Source organism: Sorghum bicolor, chromosome 1 (genome assembly GCF_000003195.3).
Source record: "Sorghum bicolor cultivar BTx623 chromosome 1, Sorghum_bicolor_NCBIv3, whole genome shotgun sequence".
Classification (NCBI taxonomy): Eukaryota; Viridiplantae; Streptophyta; class Magnoliopsida; order Poales; family Poaceae; genus Sorghum; species Sorghum bicolor.
In genome coordinates, this window is record NC_012870.2 from 36482366 (window position 1) to 36500665 (window position 18300).

General features: G+C 49.5%; 3 protein-coding genes across 3 annotated transcripts; all 3 read right to left on the bottom strand.

Annotated features, from left to right (window-relative positions):
* Positions 497 to 1919, bottom strand: LOC8155666. Its single transcript, XM_021462569.1, has one exon. It carries the CDS (start codon positions 1696 to 1698, stop codon positions 898 to 900), a length of 801 nt encoding a protein of 266 aa, XP_021318244.1. The 5' UTR covers positions 1699 to 1919; the 3' UTR covers positions 497 to 897.
* On the bottom strand, positions 14473 to 15929 carry LOC110431900 (uncharacterized mitochondrial protein AtMg00860-like). Its single transcript, XM_021451675.1, has 4 exons — positions 15926 to 15929; positions 15415 to 15776; positions 14959 to 15330; positions 14473 to 14514 (listed from the first exon to the last, which is right to left on the bottom strand). The coding sequence occupies exons 1-4, from the start codon at positions 15927 to 15929 to the stop codon at positions 14473 to 14475; spliced, it is 780 nt and encodes a 259-aa protein (XP_021307350.1).
* On the bottom strand, positions 15979 to 18075 carry LOC110431902. The gene has a single exon (XM_021451682.1). The coding sequence runs from the start codon at positions 18073 to 18075 to the stop codon at positions 15979 to 15981; it is 2097 nt and encodes a 698-aa protein (XP_021307357.1).

Below are 18300 nucleotides of genomic sequence, written 5' to 3' on the forward strand. Positions count from 1 at the left end.
CGCAAAAACGAAAGAAGGCTCAACTAGAAAATCCCTCCACAACACCAAATCTAGCCCAATATTGAGACAAGTACCGTACTACAAATATCTGTTTCTGTAGGTATAGAAAATCAGTTAAAAAACAAAACACAAGAACACATCTCTGTTTAGCGGATGGATACTCCCTAATCCAACCATAGCATTCACCTATCCAATCTGCCTGTCTGATTTAGCATATCAGTCGTCACTAATCCAAACATAGCATTCAGTGTTTGATTTCTGTCTGTCTGTTCAAGCAAACCAACCATAGAATTCACCAATCCAAAGCCAAGGCCAGTGGGCCACAGCCATACACAGATAGCAGTATATGAGAAAAATAGCGGTGGTGTTTCTGGAGGCACTGCGACAGCATTGCATCAAGGCATATTGCAAGATTCGGTTCCCCTTAGGAGAGGTCATTCAAACTTGTGACACAGGGATCAACAGTAACACAACAAGTGCATTGAGTAACAGAAGATAAACCAGAGACAGAATATCATTCCTGATAACCAAGATGATTGTGGGTTCATATAACTTCATACTTGATAATTGATGCATCAGAGACTAGATACTTATATCCAACACAAAAGCACAAAGCACACTACAGGATAGTAGACATGATTGTTCATACCTAAAAGACACTAGTAGATCATATAGACACGGTTGCTACTTAATTCCACATCAGGAAGACTAGATACAATACAGCAGCATGAGCACTAGCCAATTTCTAGCTAGATTGGTCGTGCATATGTTATATGTATAGTAGGTCACACCACACCTAATGGTGATGGTGCTCATAGATTTGATTTGAAGTAGAGGCAGCAGTGCACAAAAAGAGCTCAACCTCCTGTCGTGAACGTGATGTCCATCAGACGATGATCAGAGGCCCTGAACAGCAGCCGCGGCGTCGACAGGCAGCAGATCCGGCCACGCCTCCATGGATGTCTTGTAGAGCACCCGGTTGCGGTATTTGCGAAGGTGCCTGCCGTTGCTGGCAGCAACCTTGGCAGCGGCCTTCATGAACTTTTTCTTCAGCTTGAACACCTTATCGGAAAGCTCCGTGGCATCCACGCCACGGCGAAGGAGCCCGCCATCCTCGCAGATCTTCTTGAGAAGCACCGAGGCCTGGGGGGGCACGCCCAAGTTGTCCTTGCGGAGCTTGGCTAGGGTGGAGAGGATCTTGAGCTCATCTTCGACTCGCCACTTTCGGTACTGCGCCTTCCTCTTGAGCCGGCTGGTAGCCTCGTCATCGTCGTCGCCGCCGCGGCCGCCGCTGGAGGGAGGGGTTGGGACGACGCCGCCTGGTGCGCGGACGGAGAAGACAGAGCACGGCGACGGGCACTGGTGCGGCGCCGCCGCCGTCGTGGCTGCATGTCCGCTTCCGTTGGCGGATGAAGCTGCGGTGACGACGGTTGACGAACGGACGGGCAGGGCGGAGGGCGCCAGCGAGGGCGGACGCCGGTGCGGCAGCGCGCTCCTCTGCCCGCGCCTGGCCTCGTCGCCGCCTCGGCTGGCGGATGAGTCACGAACGATGACGACGGAGCTGGTGGAGTAGGTCGCCGAGGACAGGACGATGAGGGTGTTGGTAAACGAAGGATCGGATTCAGAGGAGGAGATGCTGATGGCGGCGGCCGCGCAGTTGCCGCGTGGGGAAAGGGAGAAGGGGATGGTTGGTGCCATGGTGGAGATGGGTGACACCAGGGGTAGGCCGTAGGTGTGTGATGCTTTGCATATTTATAAAAGAAGTATCTGGGATTGGGAGGAGCAGTATCCCGACCACGCGCGCGTGCCCGCGCTATTCTCCCGCCAACAAGCGCCGGCGGCGGTGCTGAAATTTTGGACTTTGGATCCGGGAATTCGAAGCGTCGGCCACCCCAGGCCCCGGCGCTCCCCACTCAGACTCAGCCCGCAACAGCAGGTGAGATCCCTACTCCAGCAATCCCTAGCATGGATTTGACTTTCGAGCACTGGATTTGTGGATTTCCGTTGCAATTGTAATTCGTGTAGAGACGCTAGAACTGGTTTCTACCATTCCTTTCCACCAATTAAGGCATTGTTTAGTTCGCAAATATTTTTGGTTTTTGACATTGTAGCACTTTCGGTTTTATTTGACAAACATTGTCCAATCATAGAGTAACTAAGCTTAAAAGATTCGTCTCGCGATTTACAGATGAACTGTACAATTAGTTTTTTGTTTTCATATATATTCAATACACCATACATGTGCCGCAAGATTCGATGTGATGAGAAATTTTGAAATTTTTTGGGAACTAAACAAGGCCTAAATAATATACTTTGCTAATAGAATTTATTTTGTACTATTTTAACTTCTACTAGTACAAATCAGCTGTGTGCAATTCTAATTTTAGTTAAAATAATAGAATATACAGTAAACTAATTTAAGTGTCCCATATGTCACTAGTAAAGAATATACAGTAAACTAATTTAAGTGTCCCATATGTCACTAGTAAAGTTCTTTTTGGAACAAGGCAAAATTTTTCTATTTTCTGTGTTTATTATATGACTAGTAAAACATGCCCATGTGTTGTAATGAGAGAAAAAACTATCACATGTATTCATAAACTTGTGCATTACAATGGAAGAAAAAAATTATCAAAAGTTCTTTTTTTTGACAACATGCAATAAAATTTATTACCCGTAGCAAAAAGCAACTATAATGGAGACAGAGTTGATGTCTACTTGAAGTAGAGCGTGAAACAAAGAACAAATGGGTCTACAAAGAGGCCTAATACAATTACAATTTTGTGTTGTGAGCGTGGAATTTTGGGCCTGTTTAGCCAAAGTGTCTGTTGTTGTGTTTTGTCTTTTGTTAATCTTGAAGAGCTGGGCCTGAAAACTGGCTGCGGTGTTGGAGTAAACCTGCGTAAAAGGTTTGATTCTCCACTAGGGCGGGTTCTATTGTTGCTCCTGATGAAGGGAGTGCACCAGCTGCTGAGAATCTGGAAGAAAGGTGCAGGATTGTATTCGAAGGGCTTTGACAATAGTCGCTCCAAGGGCGAGGGCTGCTGCTTCGCCCATGAGTACAGTGTGACAATTGTGCAGTTGCGCCTTGACATAGATGGTTTGAAGTGGCTGAACCTGAAAATTGAGAATAAAAATGCATAGGCCTGCATTGTTAGTGTTTATGTTCTGATTGTCTGGAACCACCGCAACATCAATATAACATCTTGAGCCTTGGAGGCTTCCAGGGTAGGGGCAAAAGTGCGGGTGCGTGTAACACCCTAGGTGTTAAGCATGCACTTAGTCTCATGAACCCTGTCATAAGCATTCTCATCAAGCATAGCATAAGCATAGCATCACATGAGCATAGTAGTATTTCAAGTGTGATTTTATGTGCTTAATTCATGTGAGATAAATATGATAAAAATAGTATGTTTGCTTCCAAAATTCTTGTGATGACCAAAATAGGTTGAGATATGTTTTAGGAGAATTAAGAGTAATTTGGTGAAAATTTTGGAGCTATAGAAATTGAGAAATGGATTTTATACAAAAATCCCAAAAAAGAATTTATTTAAAAACCCAGAACTAGTTTTGATTTGTGATTTTTGCATCTTAAAGCAAAGTTGTAGAGGATTTTGTGGGGAACATTTCTTCTTTTTACTTCAACACCTGAAAAAGTTTGCAAAAGCTTCAAAAATGTCATTTAAGCTCTTTGGGAAAATAATTTAAAAAAAATGGGAGAGGGGGCTGTTCACTGGCGGGCCGGCGCCAACCAACCGGCCCAGCCAGCGAAGCCGGCCCGGCCTCCCCACGCCCGCGTCCACCTCCCTCCCCGCGCACGAACAACGCCGCGCCGCGCGCGGCCGACCTTGTCAGGCTAGCGACGCCGCGTGGTCGGCATGTGCGCTCGCCGACGCCACGACCTCCCCCTCCGCCTGTAGACAGCACCAGCGCGCTCGCCATTCTCGCCTCCACCCCGTGCGCGCCCTCCCGCTTTATCTTTCACTCTCTCGCCTCCGCTCCGCGAGCACCGCACCGCCGCCCGCCATAGGAGCTCTCCGAGCTCCCTCCGCCTTGTTCCCGACGCCTCTCCGCCTCCCAGCGTCTCCTTCCACCTCTCCGAGCTCCGCATTGGCTTCCGCGTGCTCGGACGTGCTTTCTTCGCGCAGGTGAGCCTTCCCAGGGGGCCGAGTCGCTCGCCGGAGAGTGTGCGGCCTCGCTAGAGCTCTCCGCGGCGTCGGTGTCCCTGGCTCTCCCTTTCTCGGCCTTCCCTTGCTTCGCTAACGCGCGCACCATGGTCGATGTGACTCCCTAAGTCGCGAGAGGTCGCTCTAGCACGCTCTACCGGCGTGTGGTGACCGGCACCGCGCGGCAGCGCCGCTGGTCCGCCATTGCCGGTGGCCAGCTCGCTGTGCTTGGTCTTAGGGCGAGTGGTGGGGTGGAATCGAGTCGCAAGGGGGAGACGAACGCGTTGGTACCCTTGGTTTCGGCCGGGAGGCCTCATCGGCGGCAAGCCGTCGACGGGGACCTTTCCCCTCTCGGCGCTCTGGCCAGCGGGCCCGGCTGGCAGGCGGGTCCCGCTCGTCAGCGACCGCGGGTGCACTGCACCGGGTGCACCTAGCTGGGTTCTGGGGTGGATTTGAAAAGAAATTCAGAAAATGATTTCTCAGAAATGTTTTTAACCTTGTAAAATTCGTATCTTGAGATTTATAGCTCTAAAAATGATGAAATAAGTTTTGGTGTGTTCCATAAATCTAGATCTACAGATTGATGTAATTGCATGTCAGGTTTGAACAACTTTTCTGTACAAATATATTTAATCTATGTTTTTGCTAATATTTAGAAAATGCATAGTAAGTAGAATATGACTCAGAAAATATGAAACTTGTTTTGTTAGCTGTGCATGGATGTTTAGTTTCTCGGAAAAATATGTCACACAATATTTACTGAATAAAGTAATTTATGATGATTTAATTGCTTGCATGGCAGTGGTTTATGATTTTTAATAAATAATTGGATCATGCAATTAATCTGGAAATTTTTGTGGGTGTTTCTTATGATAGTAAGTAATTTATAAAAATATGAATCTGTTGTTTGACACTTGGTCAACAGTAGGGTATTTATACTTAATTATATTGAGTAATCTTGTAATTTTTGTAGGCCAAACTAAGTGCCCAAATATTATGAAAAATTTGTGGTAGACTTCATGATTGATCAGTGACCTACTGTAATTTTTGTGGGATTTATTGATGACCAGAAGTATATGTTACTGTTGTAGGCCCAATAATAATTAAATAAATTATACCCTGTTGTGCATGAGATAAATGGATTAAAGGGTGTTTGGTGTATCTTTGAAGCATCATGATAGCTTGCTGGTTAACCATGAAAATAACTTATAGAAGAGAATGCAATAGATGCTTATTTTGTTTGCAAGTCCTTGGATGATGTTGACTACCTTGAAGAAATAATCACCTAGGTCATCTATGCACCATGTCATGGTCATCTGTTATCCACTTGCATAAGCATTGCACCCCGGGCATGTCGCACTCCACTCATGAGCACACATGCATCATACAGGCTCGCAGGAGAACGAGGTGGGACCCGAGTAGCAGGAGGAGACCCAGGACCAGGAACTTCTAGGAGGACCAGAGCCGGAAGGAGAGCTGCAGGAGTGCCCGGACCACAGGCCTAGCATATTTGAGAAAGGCAAGCCCCGGAGCATTGTAAGTCTCCCTATTCTCGCTAACTTAGTCCCTATTCTCGCTAACTTAGTTGTTATATCATGGTTGTTCTACTATGCTGCATTTATCTCTACTATAATGGACCAATCAAAACAATACTATATCCACCCAAGGTTGTGTCCCCTACTGAGAGAGTCCAACCATATTGCACCTAGAAAATTGTACACAAGAAATCACTTCTATTAAAATCAATGGCTAAAACCCACACCTCACAGGGCTTCATCACAATCCTACGGCCACGATTGATTGTATCAACAACGACGAGGCTTCAACGCACACGCCGCACAGGCTTCATCGTGGTCAAACCAAAAGGAGCCGCGTTCGATACCTAGGAGCGCCGAAAAAAAAAACACCGTAGCCATCCATCTACGAAGAAAAAAAATCTACGAACCAAAAAAAATACCGAGGACACTGGCCGCTAAACATGGCGATACCACGATCTCCCACGATCTTTGCACGCAGGCCACATACTCCGTGCCCTCGACTTCCTCGGCTGCTGCCTCCGTTGCCGGTCATCCCCGACGTAGCCATAATCGCGCCGTAGCCACGTCGCAGCCACCAGGCCTCTAGCGAGCATTGACTCCGCCGTGCTGGCCGGAATCATGTCCAGAGCCACATCACAGGCACTGTGACGATCGCAACCCAAAGCCTATACGCCCGCGATTGCGGCGTCGGGGCCACCGGGCCTCTAGCGAGCACTGCCTCCGCTGCGCCATCGGGAATCGTGTCTAGAGCCACATCGCAGGCACCATGACGATCACAGCCAAGCCCCGCGCCCGCGATTGTGGCGTCCTCGGCGGCAGCGATGTCAGCACTCGATCCCGACTTCAAACTGGGTCTAGAGCGAGCACAACCTCCGCATCGCTGCCGTCACTTTCAACCACACGTCTCGTGAAGCCATCTAGCACTGTCTTCATCGTCACGTGAAGCCACCACAAGTCTCGCTTAGTGCAACAATCATCCAGTTCCAGGTTGGGTCACCTTCTAGCTTTTAATTTCGATCCTTGCACACGCATGGATTTCAAACTTATGAATTTAGTTGCTTGAGGATGGCATGAATATGTAGAGTCGGTAAATATGAAGCACATAGAGATTGCTAAATGTTTGCCATGAGTGTAAACTCAGAAACTGCTTGGAAGACTACGATTTTGCACTTCATATGTCATCAGGTGATTTGTTCTTAATTTTCAGTTGTTTAGCTGTTGACAAACACAACAGAGGAAGGGTTGGAGACTTATGAATTTAATTAATCGCCTGAAATCCCAAGGTTTGGTGTTAAATGGTTTTAATGGGCTGTTTTTTAAATCGTCCGCTTTGGTTTGGTGGAGAGTGCATTAACAATCCTGATTGTCCTGCGGCTAGAAACCATGGGATGTAACCATAGCCCATCGCCGGCAACGGTGCCACGGCCGTGCTCATGATCCTAGAGCTAGACGCCGACAAGCAGCGTGCAAGCACCCATTCAGTTAATGTAATCTTCATTATTTAATTTGTACAGGCCACTCTTCGCCACTCTTCAGAAATACAGAACTGTCTCATTCTTGTCCAGGTGCGCAGTGAAACTTGACATTTGACACTATATTATTAGCAACTTTTAAAGTTCTTAATATATGATCATCCTATAAAAAGCGAGCAGATCAGTTTGACACTCAGCCATGCACACATATGGAATCTTCGATTTCCAATGTGTTCAAGACTTCTGAATCTAATTGACTGAGGATGACATGCATTTCAGTTCGCATTACACTAGCAGTTTGTTTGTTTCTTAAAAAAAATTCAGCAAGAATGATAATTTTTGTCACAGATATATAGTAGACAATGTCTACATCGAGAGATACACGCGAGGAGCTAGGTGATATCACCAATATCATAGGTATGTTCGCTTCAACATCGATGTTCAGGTATGCAACACTATTCGCGATGACTTATTGATTATATATGTCCAAACCAACGCTCTTAACTTTTTTTAGCCACTTGGAAAACTCATTGATTTAGCAATTATTTTTTGGAAACTATTGATATGATTAGACCCTATAAATATAACCACCTTCTCTATCAACAACTGAGCAAGGCCACAACTCAGTTTAGCAAATAATGATTATTCATGTCACATAGAGAAGTCCCCACTGTTACACTTACAAAACTAACTCTCTATATTTTGTATAGAACAGATTTACTGTTGTGTACCAAGAGTTTCTTTTGGTCTTTTAAAAGATTGTGTCTTTGTTCCCTTGGATGCATATATATTCTCTAACTATAGTCTATAGAGTACATAGAAAATTAATAACTTAATTTATTATTTGCCATACACAGCTTTCAACTACACTGAGGATGGAATTCTTGGTAGACATTTTGAAGACCCATTCAAATCAATGTTTTGACAACTTCCCTGAAGATCTCTAAGTCATGATTAATGATTAAAGATTTAGACAGAATGTAACTTAGAGGGTTAATAAGAGAAATAACTTTACCATACATAATTATGCAAAAGTGTTTTTAGATTGTATACATGTTCAAATACAATTGTGTAAAACTTAACATACGGAACAAAATCATTAGTTGTTTTCATGTGTATCCCCGAGATAAAACCGTAGCGTTAGCACGGGCATTATACTAGTTTAAGTGATAGGAATTTCTTGATACCATTGATGCATATTTACTCCTTGATGTCACCACCTGTTTATCTACCTTGTCCTATGTAGATAGGCTCGGAGTCTATGCTTAGCTTGCTTAGTACGGTAGAAGTCTGGTGATTTCCTGTCACCTGCGAGATATAGCTGGACACCTAAATGATTAGCTGTCAATGCTATGATGAAAAGTAACCAAGTGTGGGAATGAACTTGAGACCGGGCAGGGTCTTATGGTGGTGTTGACCGTAGTGCCCCTACCTGTGTTGATTAAGGACCGATCGTTGACGGCCCTCTTGTCATGTTGAACGCATGCCCCACACTTAGCTGGAAGGATAAGTCGTTCCGACCGCGAAGCCTGAACACTATCCGGGTCGGGAGTCAAGCCGCCATGCGCTGTATTGGTGATGGTTGAGGAGAACGACGAGGGCACGGCGCGCAACCTTGGTATACCTTGGATACCTCGGTCGCCGGAACGGTCCTCGGGTACTGGCGGTGCCTGCCGAACCCGTGATTTGGTCCTGGATAGTGTAATATGGTGATCTGTAGCTCACTTGATCAGTGAGTGTGGTTTGTGTGGGGAATAACTCGCCAGCTGGTTAGAAATCGATTCGAATCGCCATCGCTCCTGGATAGTGAGCACTTGACATGAGCCCAGTCCTCGTAGTAAGGACTATGAAACACTTGGGTTATGATAAGTAATGTTTGGTGAATGCTATGATAAGGTACTATCATATCACGACACTTGTTAGATGATAGGTAATAATACCTAACCTGAGCTAATTAAAGAAGAAGGGTAAGGCTCAGATATACTTGTAGTTGAGTAGCGCTTTTATGCAAAAGGTCTCAGCCACCCCACTATACAACCTTCATGGTCCTTGCAGAGTCTTTTATTTTTGGTTTATGATGGGTAAGTCTAGCTGAGTATATTCTCGTACTCAGGGTTCTATTCCCATGTTGTTTTGCAGATGGGCAGATGTATTATGGTTATTGCATTCACTGCTTGTACCCAGCGATGGGTGATGACTAAACCAAGGGCAATGGTCACTCTTGAAACGATCTAGATTTCCACGATGGGAAATCCCCAGATTCGAATTGTAAAGCGATTGACGCGCGAAGGAGTCAATTCGAAATACCCGAATTTCAGCTGTTATACAAGTCATACACGAACAAAAGAGAGTACAAGAGGGGTTTACTCATTATTACATCACCACTTGGCGGAATCACACTCACACACACAACATGCGGAACAGCATCGGGTAGATAGCGAAGGCGCGAACTCTGGATCCTCCAAACTTGAGCGTAGGATGAGACAGCTACCCCTCCCAAACGTCACCCACGTAGTCGTACTCAGGCTTAGAACCTGCTGCCAAAGTATCAGTACGATTTGTACTGGCCACTGGCTCCCACCCTATGCTTTTTGCGAAGCTTTATGGTAGGTGGAATGCAAGGGGATGTATCAAAGGACCTAATTTATGGTTGTAGCTTCCTATGCGAATAAGTCCAAATTTTATTATAATAAGTCAACTTTTAATCCAACTCCTCTCACACATTCTCCCATCCCAACACACTTCTCACCACACTCTCACTCTCTAGGCGGCTAGGACGACTCCCGCTCGTGCCTTGCCTCAGCGGCCATCGCCGGATCCAACACAAACCCAGGGGAAGGTAGAAAGGACTCCTCTCACTAGTCAAGTGAAGCTGTACTTAGGAAAGGTACATAGCCGCGAACGGCATATGTATTGATCGTTCAACCAGAACTCTGTAGAGGTTTGCACTACCCACAAGATCACCATCATTGACGCTGTACATCGTCTAGGCTGATGCCGGGCTGCCTTCCAACTAATCACGATGCCACCCTACCACTCAGAACTGGGGCCATGCCGGAGTACCACCGACATGCTGAGACTGTGAGACGTAGTACCGAGCCCCCAGGGTCACTACGCTGTCTTAGGAGGCTGTGGGTCCCATGCCCGTACCTCCCTACACTTTCTACTAACAACCTAGTAGTAGTGGCACCGCCCTAACTGGTCGTACATCCGTCCCGTTCCATGGCTAAGGTGAGTGGGAATGCAAGGATTCCTAAGACCCGGTCCACAGAACATATGAGTCCTTAAGTGACCGAATAGGGCAACTTCACGTGGGGCCGGCCGATGCCCCGCTCAACGGGACATCCGGTCACCCCGTGCTAAACAACACCTCCCATCCCAGTGCTTCGTCCCACGAAGACACTCCACTCCGAGACCTCTCCCTATCACATGTGCTCGCCACGGGCATCTCTCTTGCGGAACGCCCAGGTAGCATTCCCCGGCAAGACTCGTCCCGAGACTCGTCGTACATTCCTGCTCGGTCGACTCAACCCTCACCACACACCCGAAACGCACGCCGAGATCTCCCCAAATCCGTTATTAAGTTTTCGGCATCACATGCCTTATCCCAACCAACAACTATCCACCAAGCATCACATCACAGATATAATGCAGAGTAGAATACCAGTAATAAGATGCGAGCTTCTATCCTAACTGCGGGTAAGCCGGGTAGTAGGTTGTGACAAGGTAATGGCTCACAAGCATTTCTACCATGCATCCTATCCCAGATTATTGCATAAAAGTAAAGCGCTAGATTCTACATTCATGGCATGGCTAATAGGATTCTACGAGGTTGGATGGGACGTGGCACCTGGTAAGTCGTCCTCGAGCTCCTCAGTGTAGTCGGGGTCGTACTCCTCAGTCGTCGGCTCCTTCGGGTCTGTCAAACGAGACATATGGTCGTGATAAGGGACTCCTATAGATATCACAAAAAGCAAATAGAAGAACCGAAAGAACCAAATGCACCCATAAATAAGCCTAAGACGTAGAGCTTGTTTTTAGAAGAATTTGGACTCTTGGTTCGTATTTTTCGGAAATCATTTGGGATTTTAAATGATTTATGCAGGTTATAGGTTTTGGGAAAAAGAAAAGAAAAAGGGCAGAGGATCAGATTGCCACTTGGGCCTCATTCCGGCCCAACGCGGCGGCCAGGGAGAAAAGAGTGCGGGCTTGCTTCTGGCGAAATCGGCCTAGGACAGCCTGGTGGTGGAGGCCTGCTCGCTGCTGGGCTGGTGCTCCTGGGCCTCGGCTGGTGCTGGGCTCGACCCAGCGGCCGGGAAGCGGGGAGGGGCGCTGGTGCACTGCTGGCCGCGGCTCGCGGTGGGGTTGATGGGCCTGGACCACTCTCTCTCCCCCTTCTCTCTTCGGCTCACGGTGCACCGAGTGCACCCAGGTAGTTCTCTCCCCTTTCCCTCCCTGCTCCCTCTCTCCCACGGTGCCTAGGGCAACGCAGCGACCGGGCGGCGCTCCGGCGATCATCCTTCTCGCCCAGCACCTCCATCTTTCCACACTAGGCAGCCACCGACTCCGCTTTCTTCTGCTCGATTCGCGCGGCGTCAACTTCCCTCTCCTTCCCGACTGCAGCGACTCGGGGTGCTTCGTGTTGTGGTGGGGGCCGGCCATGGCGGACGCGCGGCCGTGCCTCGTCCTCGGCGTTCCCGCGCTTCTTCCTTGATAACAGCGTGCGCACGGTGCGTTCTAGAGCAAGGCGAAAGCTCTAGAGGAAGTTTGGGACTCTCTAGTGGTGCGCAGCGGCCGAAACGGAGTGCGTCCCATGAACGCGTGTGTCCATCGTGTTCGCGGCCGCGAGCGGGACGGTTCGGGCGCGTTCGTCGCGTCGCGTTGAGTGCATAAGCAGCGTGGGTGCGGGGCGAGCGTGTGGTACGTGAAGAGCGGTGCTTTTGGCTCTCCCCCCGGGTGCGCTCGTGCCGGCGACCAGGGCATGTCCGCGGAGAACGCGCATAGGCGCTTCCGCTGCAGCTTTCGCGGTGGCTCAGCAAAGGCCGGGCCTTGCTCCCGACCCGGGTGTGTGCTGCGTGCGAGTGTGCGGTGTGCGTGCGAGAAGAGCGCAAGGTGATGCTTTGGGCGTGCTGGCGACGGCGGCCATGGCACGAGCGCTCGGGTGGCGAACGCTAACGGAAGTTGCGACTTACCGGCGGTGGTGGGGTCGAAGGATGGCGGTGCAGCGGTGACTTGGTGCCGTGCAGGGGGTTCGCAGTGCCGTGAAGCCCGTCGCGAGGAAGGGGAAGAAGACGGCGGCGGTGGTCTCCTCCTCCTCGGCGTCCCGAACTGCTCCGACGGCGCGGTCTCTCTCTTCCTCCTTCTCGCTGCTCCCTCTGCCTGCTGCTCTCGCTGCGCGGGGCTGTGCCGAAGCGTGGCGGCTGAATGGATGGGAGGCACTAGGGTTCGGGGAATTGTCTTTTATAGCCATTCTCGATCATGGCTCGCGGCGGACGGCGGGGGCGACATCAGGACACGTGTAGGGCGTCCGCGTCCGCGAGGCTAGGGCTTGGGGTGCGGGAGTGGTTGCGAGCACCTGGGTGCCCTCCAATTCGCTCTCGTCCGATCAAGGGGAGGGATCGAATGGCGTCACCATGGCAGGGCGTGTCGGGGAAAAGCAGAGAAGAGGGGGGGCAAGGTGGGGGATGACAGGCGGGGGCCGCCTGTCAGCCACGCGGGGTGGGGGTGTTGGGCGCGGCCGCGCCGCTCGGCTGTCTATTGGGCTGGGTGCGGTGCTGGGCCGTGGTTGCGTCTAGGCCACTGGCTAACGCGAGCACGGGCTGGGTATTGCAGGCTGGGCCGCAAGCCGAGCTTGGGCAGGAAGCCATTTCTCATTTCCCAGCCTAACTTAAGTCTTTTTCTTATTTCTGATCATTCTACTATCTACACCTTGATCCCTATTTGCATATACAAGTTGCCAACTTGTACACACCCTTAAAGGGGGTCCTCTAGGGGTCTAGGGTTCTCAAGGGCACAAACCAAGGGTTGGCTTCAGAAGATAAATCTTTAATTAAATAAAGGTCGTTGATTTTATTAATCATCACATAAAATCAATAAGAGCCAAATCACATGTTGAATTAAATATGCATATGCTCAAAAATTAAATAGGCTCTACTTGTGCATCTACAGGGTGTCTTCCTAGCATGAATTCACCAAGCAAGGGTTATTTTTGGAAAAAAATTTCAGATGGTAATTTTGGTATTTTGTGAAAATTTCTAGGTCGTTACAGTCCTTCCCCCTCATTGGAATCTCGTCCCGAGATTTAAGGTGTGACGTACCTTTCGAAGAGGTAGGGGTAACGTAACTGCAGCTTAGACTCTTTCTCCCAAGTGGCTTCTCTTTCTGTGTGGTTGCTCCACAGAACCTTGCACATGGGAATGGTAGAGCTTCTAGTTTCCTTGGTGGCTCTGTCTAGGATTTGGACTGGGTACTCCCGGTACTCTAGTGTCTCCTGCAGGTCTAGCGACTCAACGGGTACTTGTGTCTCTGGCAGTTTCAATCATTTGCGCAACTGCGATACGTGGAACACTGGATGCACTTTGTCTAGCTCCTCTGGTAAATCTAATTTGTATGCCAACTTGCCAATTCTAGAAACGATCCGGTAGGGGCCAACAAACCTGGGTGCCAGCTTCCCTTTCACATGGAATCTGAAAGTCCCACGTAGCGGGGAGACCTTGAGATAGACATGGTCTCCAACCTTGAACTCGAGATCCCTCCGACGGTTATCCGCATAACTCTTCTGTCGGCTCTAAGCGATCTTCAAGTTCTCCCACACATGGACGACTCCTTCGGCCTTTTTAATTTTATCAGGGCCAAAGAACGCTCTCTCTCCTACCTGTGACCACATCAGCGGGGTTCTACATTTCCTTCCATATAAGGCTTCGAAAGGTGACATCTGAATGCTGGCCTGATAACTGTTGTTGTAGGAGAACTCTGCATGGGGTAGGCTTTTTTCCCAATCTGACCCATATTTCAGTACACAAGCTCTGAGCATGTCCTCCAGGACCTGATTCACCCTCTCAGTCTGCCCATCAGTCTGCGGGTGGTATGCGGTGCTATAGTCTAAGCGAGTGCCGATTGCCTTGTGCAGGCTCTGCCAAAACTTGGATACCCATTGGGGGCCATGGTCTGATACTATGCTAGCAGGTGCCCCGTGAAGCCTGAGGATGTGATGTACGTAGAAGTCTACCAATTTGTCGGCTCGGTAGTCCGTCTTGACTGGCACGAAGTGGGCTACCTTGGTGACTCGATCAACTATCACCCAGATGGAGTCATGGCCTTGCGAGGATCAGTGTAATCCTACAATAAAGTCCATGGTCATGTTGTCCCATTTCCAATGTGGTATGTCTAGGGGTTTTAACAACCCAGCTGGCCTTTGGTGCTCTGCCTTGACCCTATTGCAAGTGTCACACCGAGCCACATTCTCGGCGATGTCTTTCTTCATGTTCTTCCACCAGAAGATCTTCCTCAAGTCAGCGTACATCTTAGTGCTACCAGGGTGTATACTGTACTTGGAGTCGTGTGCCTCAGTTAAGATCACCTCACGCAAGGCCTTGTCGTGAGGTACGCAAATTCTATCCTTGCACCAGCAGGTCCCTTGTTCGTCCTCGTGAAACCAAGGGGACGTACCCCTTTCCATGATCCTACGGAGTTTTTGGATCACGAGACAACTCTTTTGGGCCTCCCGTATCCGTTCCTTAAGATCATAGCGTATCTGCAATTCACTGAGCAAGCCTTTCGTACGATTTCTAGCTGTAGATCTTCCATCTCCCGACACAGCTCCGACGGTTTGGCTTCCATGGACAAACTGTGGCAATAGCTCTTGCGGCTCAGGGCGTTAGCAACTACATTTGCTTTTCCTGGGTGGTAGTGGATCTCCAGGTTGTAGTCCTTTATGAGTTCTAACCACCTTCGTTGCCTCATGTTCAGATCCTCTTGAGTGAAAAAGTACTTCAGGCTCTTGTGATCAGTGTATATATCACACTTGTTGCCGATCAAGTAGTGTCTCCACATCTTCATGGCATGCACCACAGCCGCTAGCTCAAGGTCATGGGTGGGGTAGCATTGCTCATGGTATTTTAGCTGTCGTGACGCATATGCTATGACCTTTCCAATCTGCATCAGAACACATCTGAGTCCCTGTCTCGAGGCATCTTAATAGACCACAAAGTCTTTCTGAATGTTAGGCAAGGCTAGCACACGGGTGGTGGTAAGCTTCTGTTTCAAGGTCTGGAAGCTCTGTTCACACTCAGGTGTCCACTCAAACTCATTGGTCTTCTTGCGGAGGTTGGTCATTGGCTTGGCGATCTTAGAGAAGTTCTCGATGAAACAGCGATAGTACCCGGCCAAACCCAGAAAACTGCGGATATCAGTCACATTGCGGGGTTGCTCCCATTCCTTCACGGCCTCTATTTTGGCTGGGTCGACTACAACTCCCTCAGCTGTGAGAACATTCCCAAGGAAGGCGACTTCTTCAAGCCAGAACTCGCACTTACTGAACTTGGCATAGAGCTGGTTCTGCCTCAACTTCTCCAGAACTACTCTCAAGTGCTGCTCATGTTCTTCGGCAGAGGTTGAATAGACAAGAATATCATCAATGAATACTACAACAAACTTATCCAGTTCTTCCATGAACACCTTGTTCATCATATTCATGAAGTAGGCTGAGGCATTTGTGAGTCCGAAGGACACAACGGTGAACTCATATTGCCCATACCTCGTGACAAAGGTTGTCTTAGGTATATCCTCCGGTCTGATCTTCATCTAATGGTACCCGGATTGAAGATCAATTTTTGAGAAGAACTTGGCATCCTTCAACTGATCCAATAGGTCATCGATCTGTGGGAGAGGGTACTTGTTCTTGACAGTCACAGCATTTAAGTTCCGGTAGTCAATACACATCCTCATGGAACCATCCTTCTTCTTCACGAACAAGACAGGGGAACCCCATGGTGAAGCACTGGGTCTAATGTACCCCTTATCTGACAAATCCTTGAGTTGTTTCTTGAGCTCTTCCAGCTCATCGACTGAGATGCGGTAGGGCCTCTTAGCAATGGGACCCGTTCCCGGCAAAAGGTCAATCACGAACTCAACATCCCTGTCAGGTGGCATACCCGGCAACTCCTCGGGAAACACGTTGGGATACTCACTCACCACAGACACCTTCTCAACAGACTTGGCTTCTAAGGCACATATCATGGGTGCCTTCTTCTCATGGTTAGGCTCACATCGAAGCACACGACCACTCGGGTGCGTTATCTCCACATACCTCGGTGAACAAGATATCACTCCCTTGTGTCGGGTCAGCCATTCCATCCCTAAGATGACATCCAGTCCATCTGATGGAAGTAAGGTGAGGTCGGCTAGAAAAGGGTAACCCTCAATGGTGATACTCACTCCCTGACATTTTTGGGTGCATCTGAGGTTGCCTATAGGGGATATGGTGTCTTTGGGTACCTTCCGTGGCGACACGGGTAGGTTGTGCTCTCGTGCAAATCTAGAGGATATATATGAGCAAGTTGCACCAGAATCGAATAGAACTGATGCCATAACTCCCTGTACCAAAAACATACCGTACGCCGTGTCGGGGGCGTCCTGCGCGTCCTGTGCTGTCAGGTGTGTGAGACGGCCGCAGGTGGCTCCCACAGCTGGCTTGCGAAGTGTGCCCTGAGCAGGTGCCTGCCTGGTCGAAGCTGGGGTAGGTGGTGGAGCAGTCTTCGCAGGGCAGTGGGCAGCCTTGTGGCCTGGCTGACCACCGTTGAAGCAAGCGAAAGGCACACTGCCAGTGGAGGTAGGTGCAGTGGCCTTCCACATGCTGGTACTGTGCACGGGGCGGCTCTGAGTGGGGCGGTGGTAGTTGGCGGTGTAGGTACCACCTCCTCGACTCGGAGCCGGTGCACCACCCTGAGCAGTGCGGGGGCGCGACGGAGGGGGCACGTGAGCACGTGGCCTCTGGGGTGCCGGGCCACGAGAAGAACTCTCGAACCAGCGCTTCTTCTCCTTGTACTGAGCGTCGGCCTCCAGGCGGTCCCTCTCCATCTCCAGGGCCTCGTTGACGATCTCCCGGAGGGTGTAGCAGGTGTGTCCTGAAAGGGCCACCTTGAGGCACGTACTCAGACCCTTCTTGAAGAAGTACATCTTCTTCTCAGTGTTGGACTCATCTAGAGCATACCTCATGGTGCGAGTGAAGCGAGTGGCATACTCCTGTACCTTCTGAGTGCCCTGGGAGATGTTGCGGAACTCCTCCACCTTGGCGTCCATGACACCCTCAGGCACATGCTGCTCACGGAACGCCTCAGTGAACTCGGCCCAGGTTATGCCCCCGGGATTGTCATGAGCGTCACTGTAGCTGTCCCACCATGCGCGTGCAGCGCCGGTGAGCTGGTGAGTGGCGACTCCCACACACTCCTCATCAGTGCAAGTGGTGAGGTCCAGCTTCTTCTCGATCTCACGCAGCCAGTCCTCAGCGGCGATAGGGTCATCATCAGCACAGTCAAACGTAGGAGGCCTCAGCTTGAGGAAGCCTTCTAGCTTCCTTTGGAAGTCATTGGGTGGACCTCCTCCAGGACGACGCAATATGCCAACCGCCAGTGCCTCCAGAAGGCGGGTCTGGCAATCCATCACCTCAGACAGAGACGGTGGCAGTGGTGGTGGTGCATCATTGCCACCGAGCTGAGGGGACCTAGCTCTCCTGTTGGGCTCCTCTAGGGCAGGCTCTCCTGGGGCAGGCTCCTCCCCCTCTAGTTCGAGTCTGGGGGCAGGAGAGGTAGCTCCTCGACCACGCCTGCGCCCACGACCGTGGTACTCCATCACAGGGGAAGGGGAACGAACGTTGAGGCGTTCAGAACAGCGGCACGCCATCTCTCTGCTTGGATGAGGTCATGATTTTTATGTGTTAAGACGGTGTTTAGATAATTAGGCAACTTAATTTATAAAACACTCTATCCAACACTCATACAAAGAAGCAATAACATCGATAAAATGCATTAAGATCCAAACATCCATTACATGAGTTCATTACATAGCGATGCCTTGGGCAACTAAACCAGAGGGCTCACGAGAATCGCTCTACACGCAGGTAGGCTC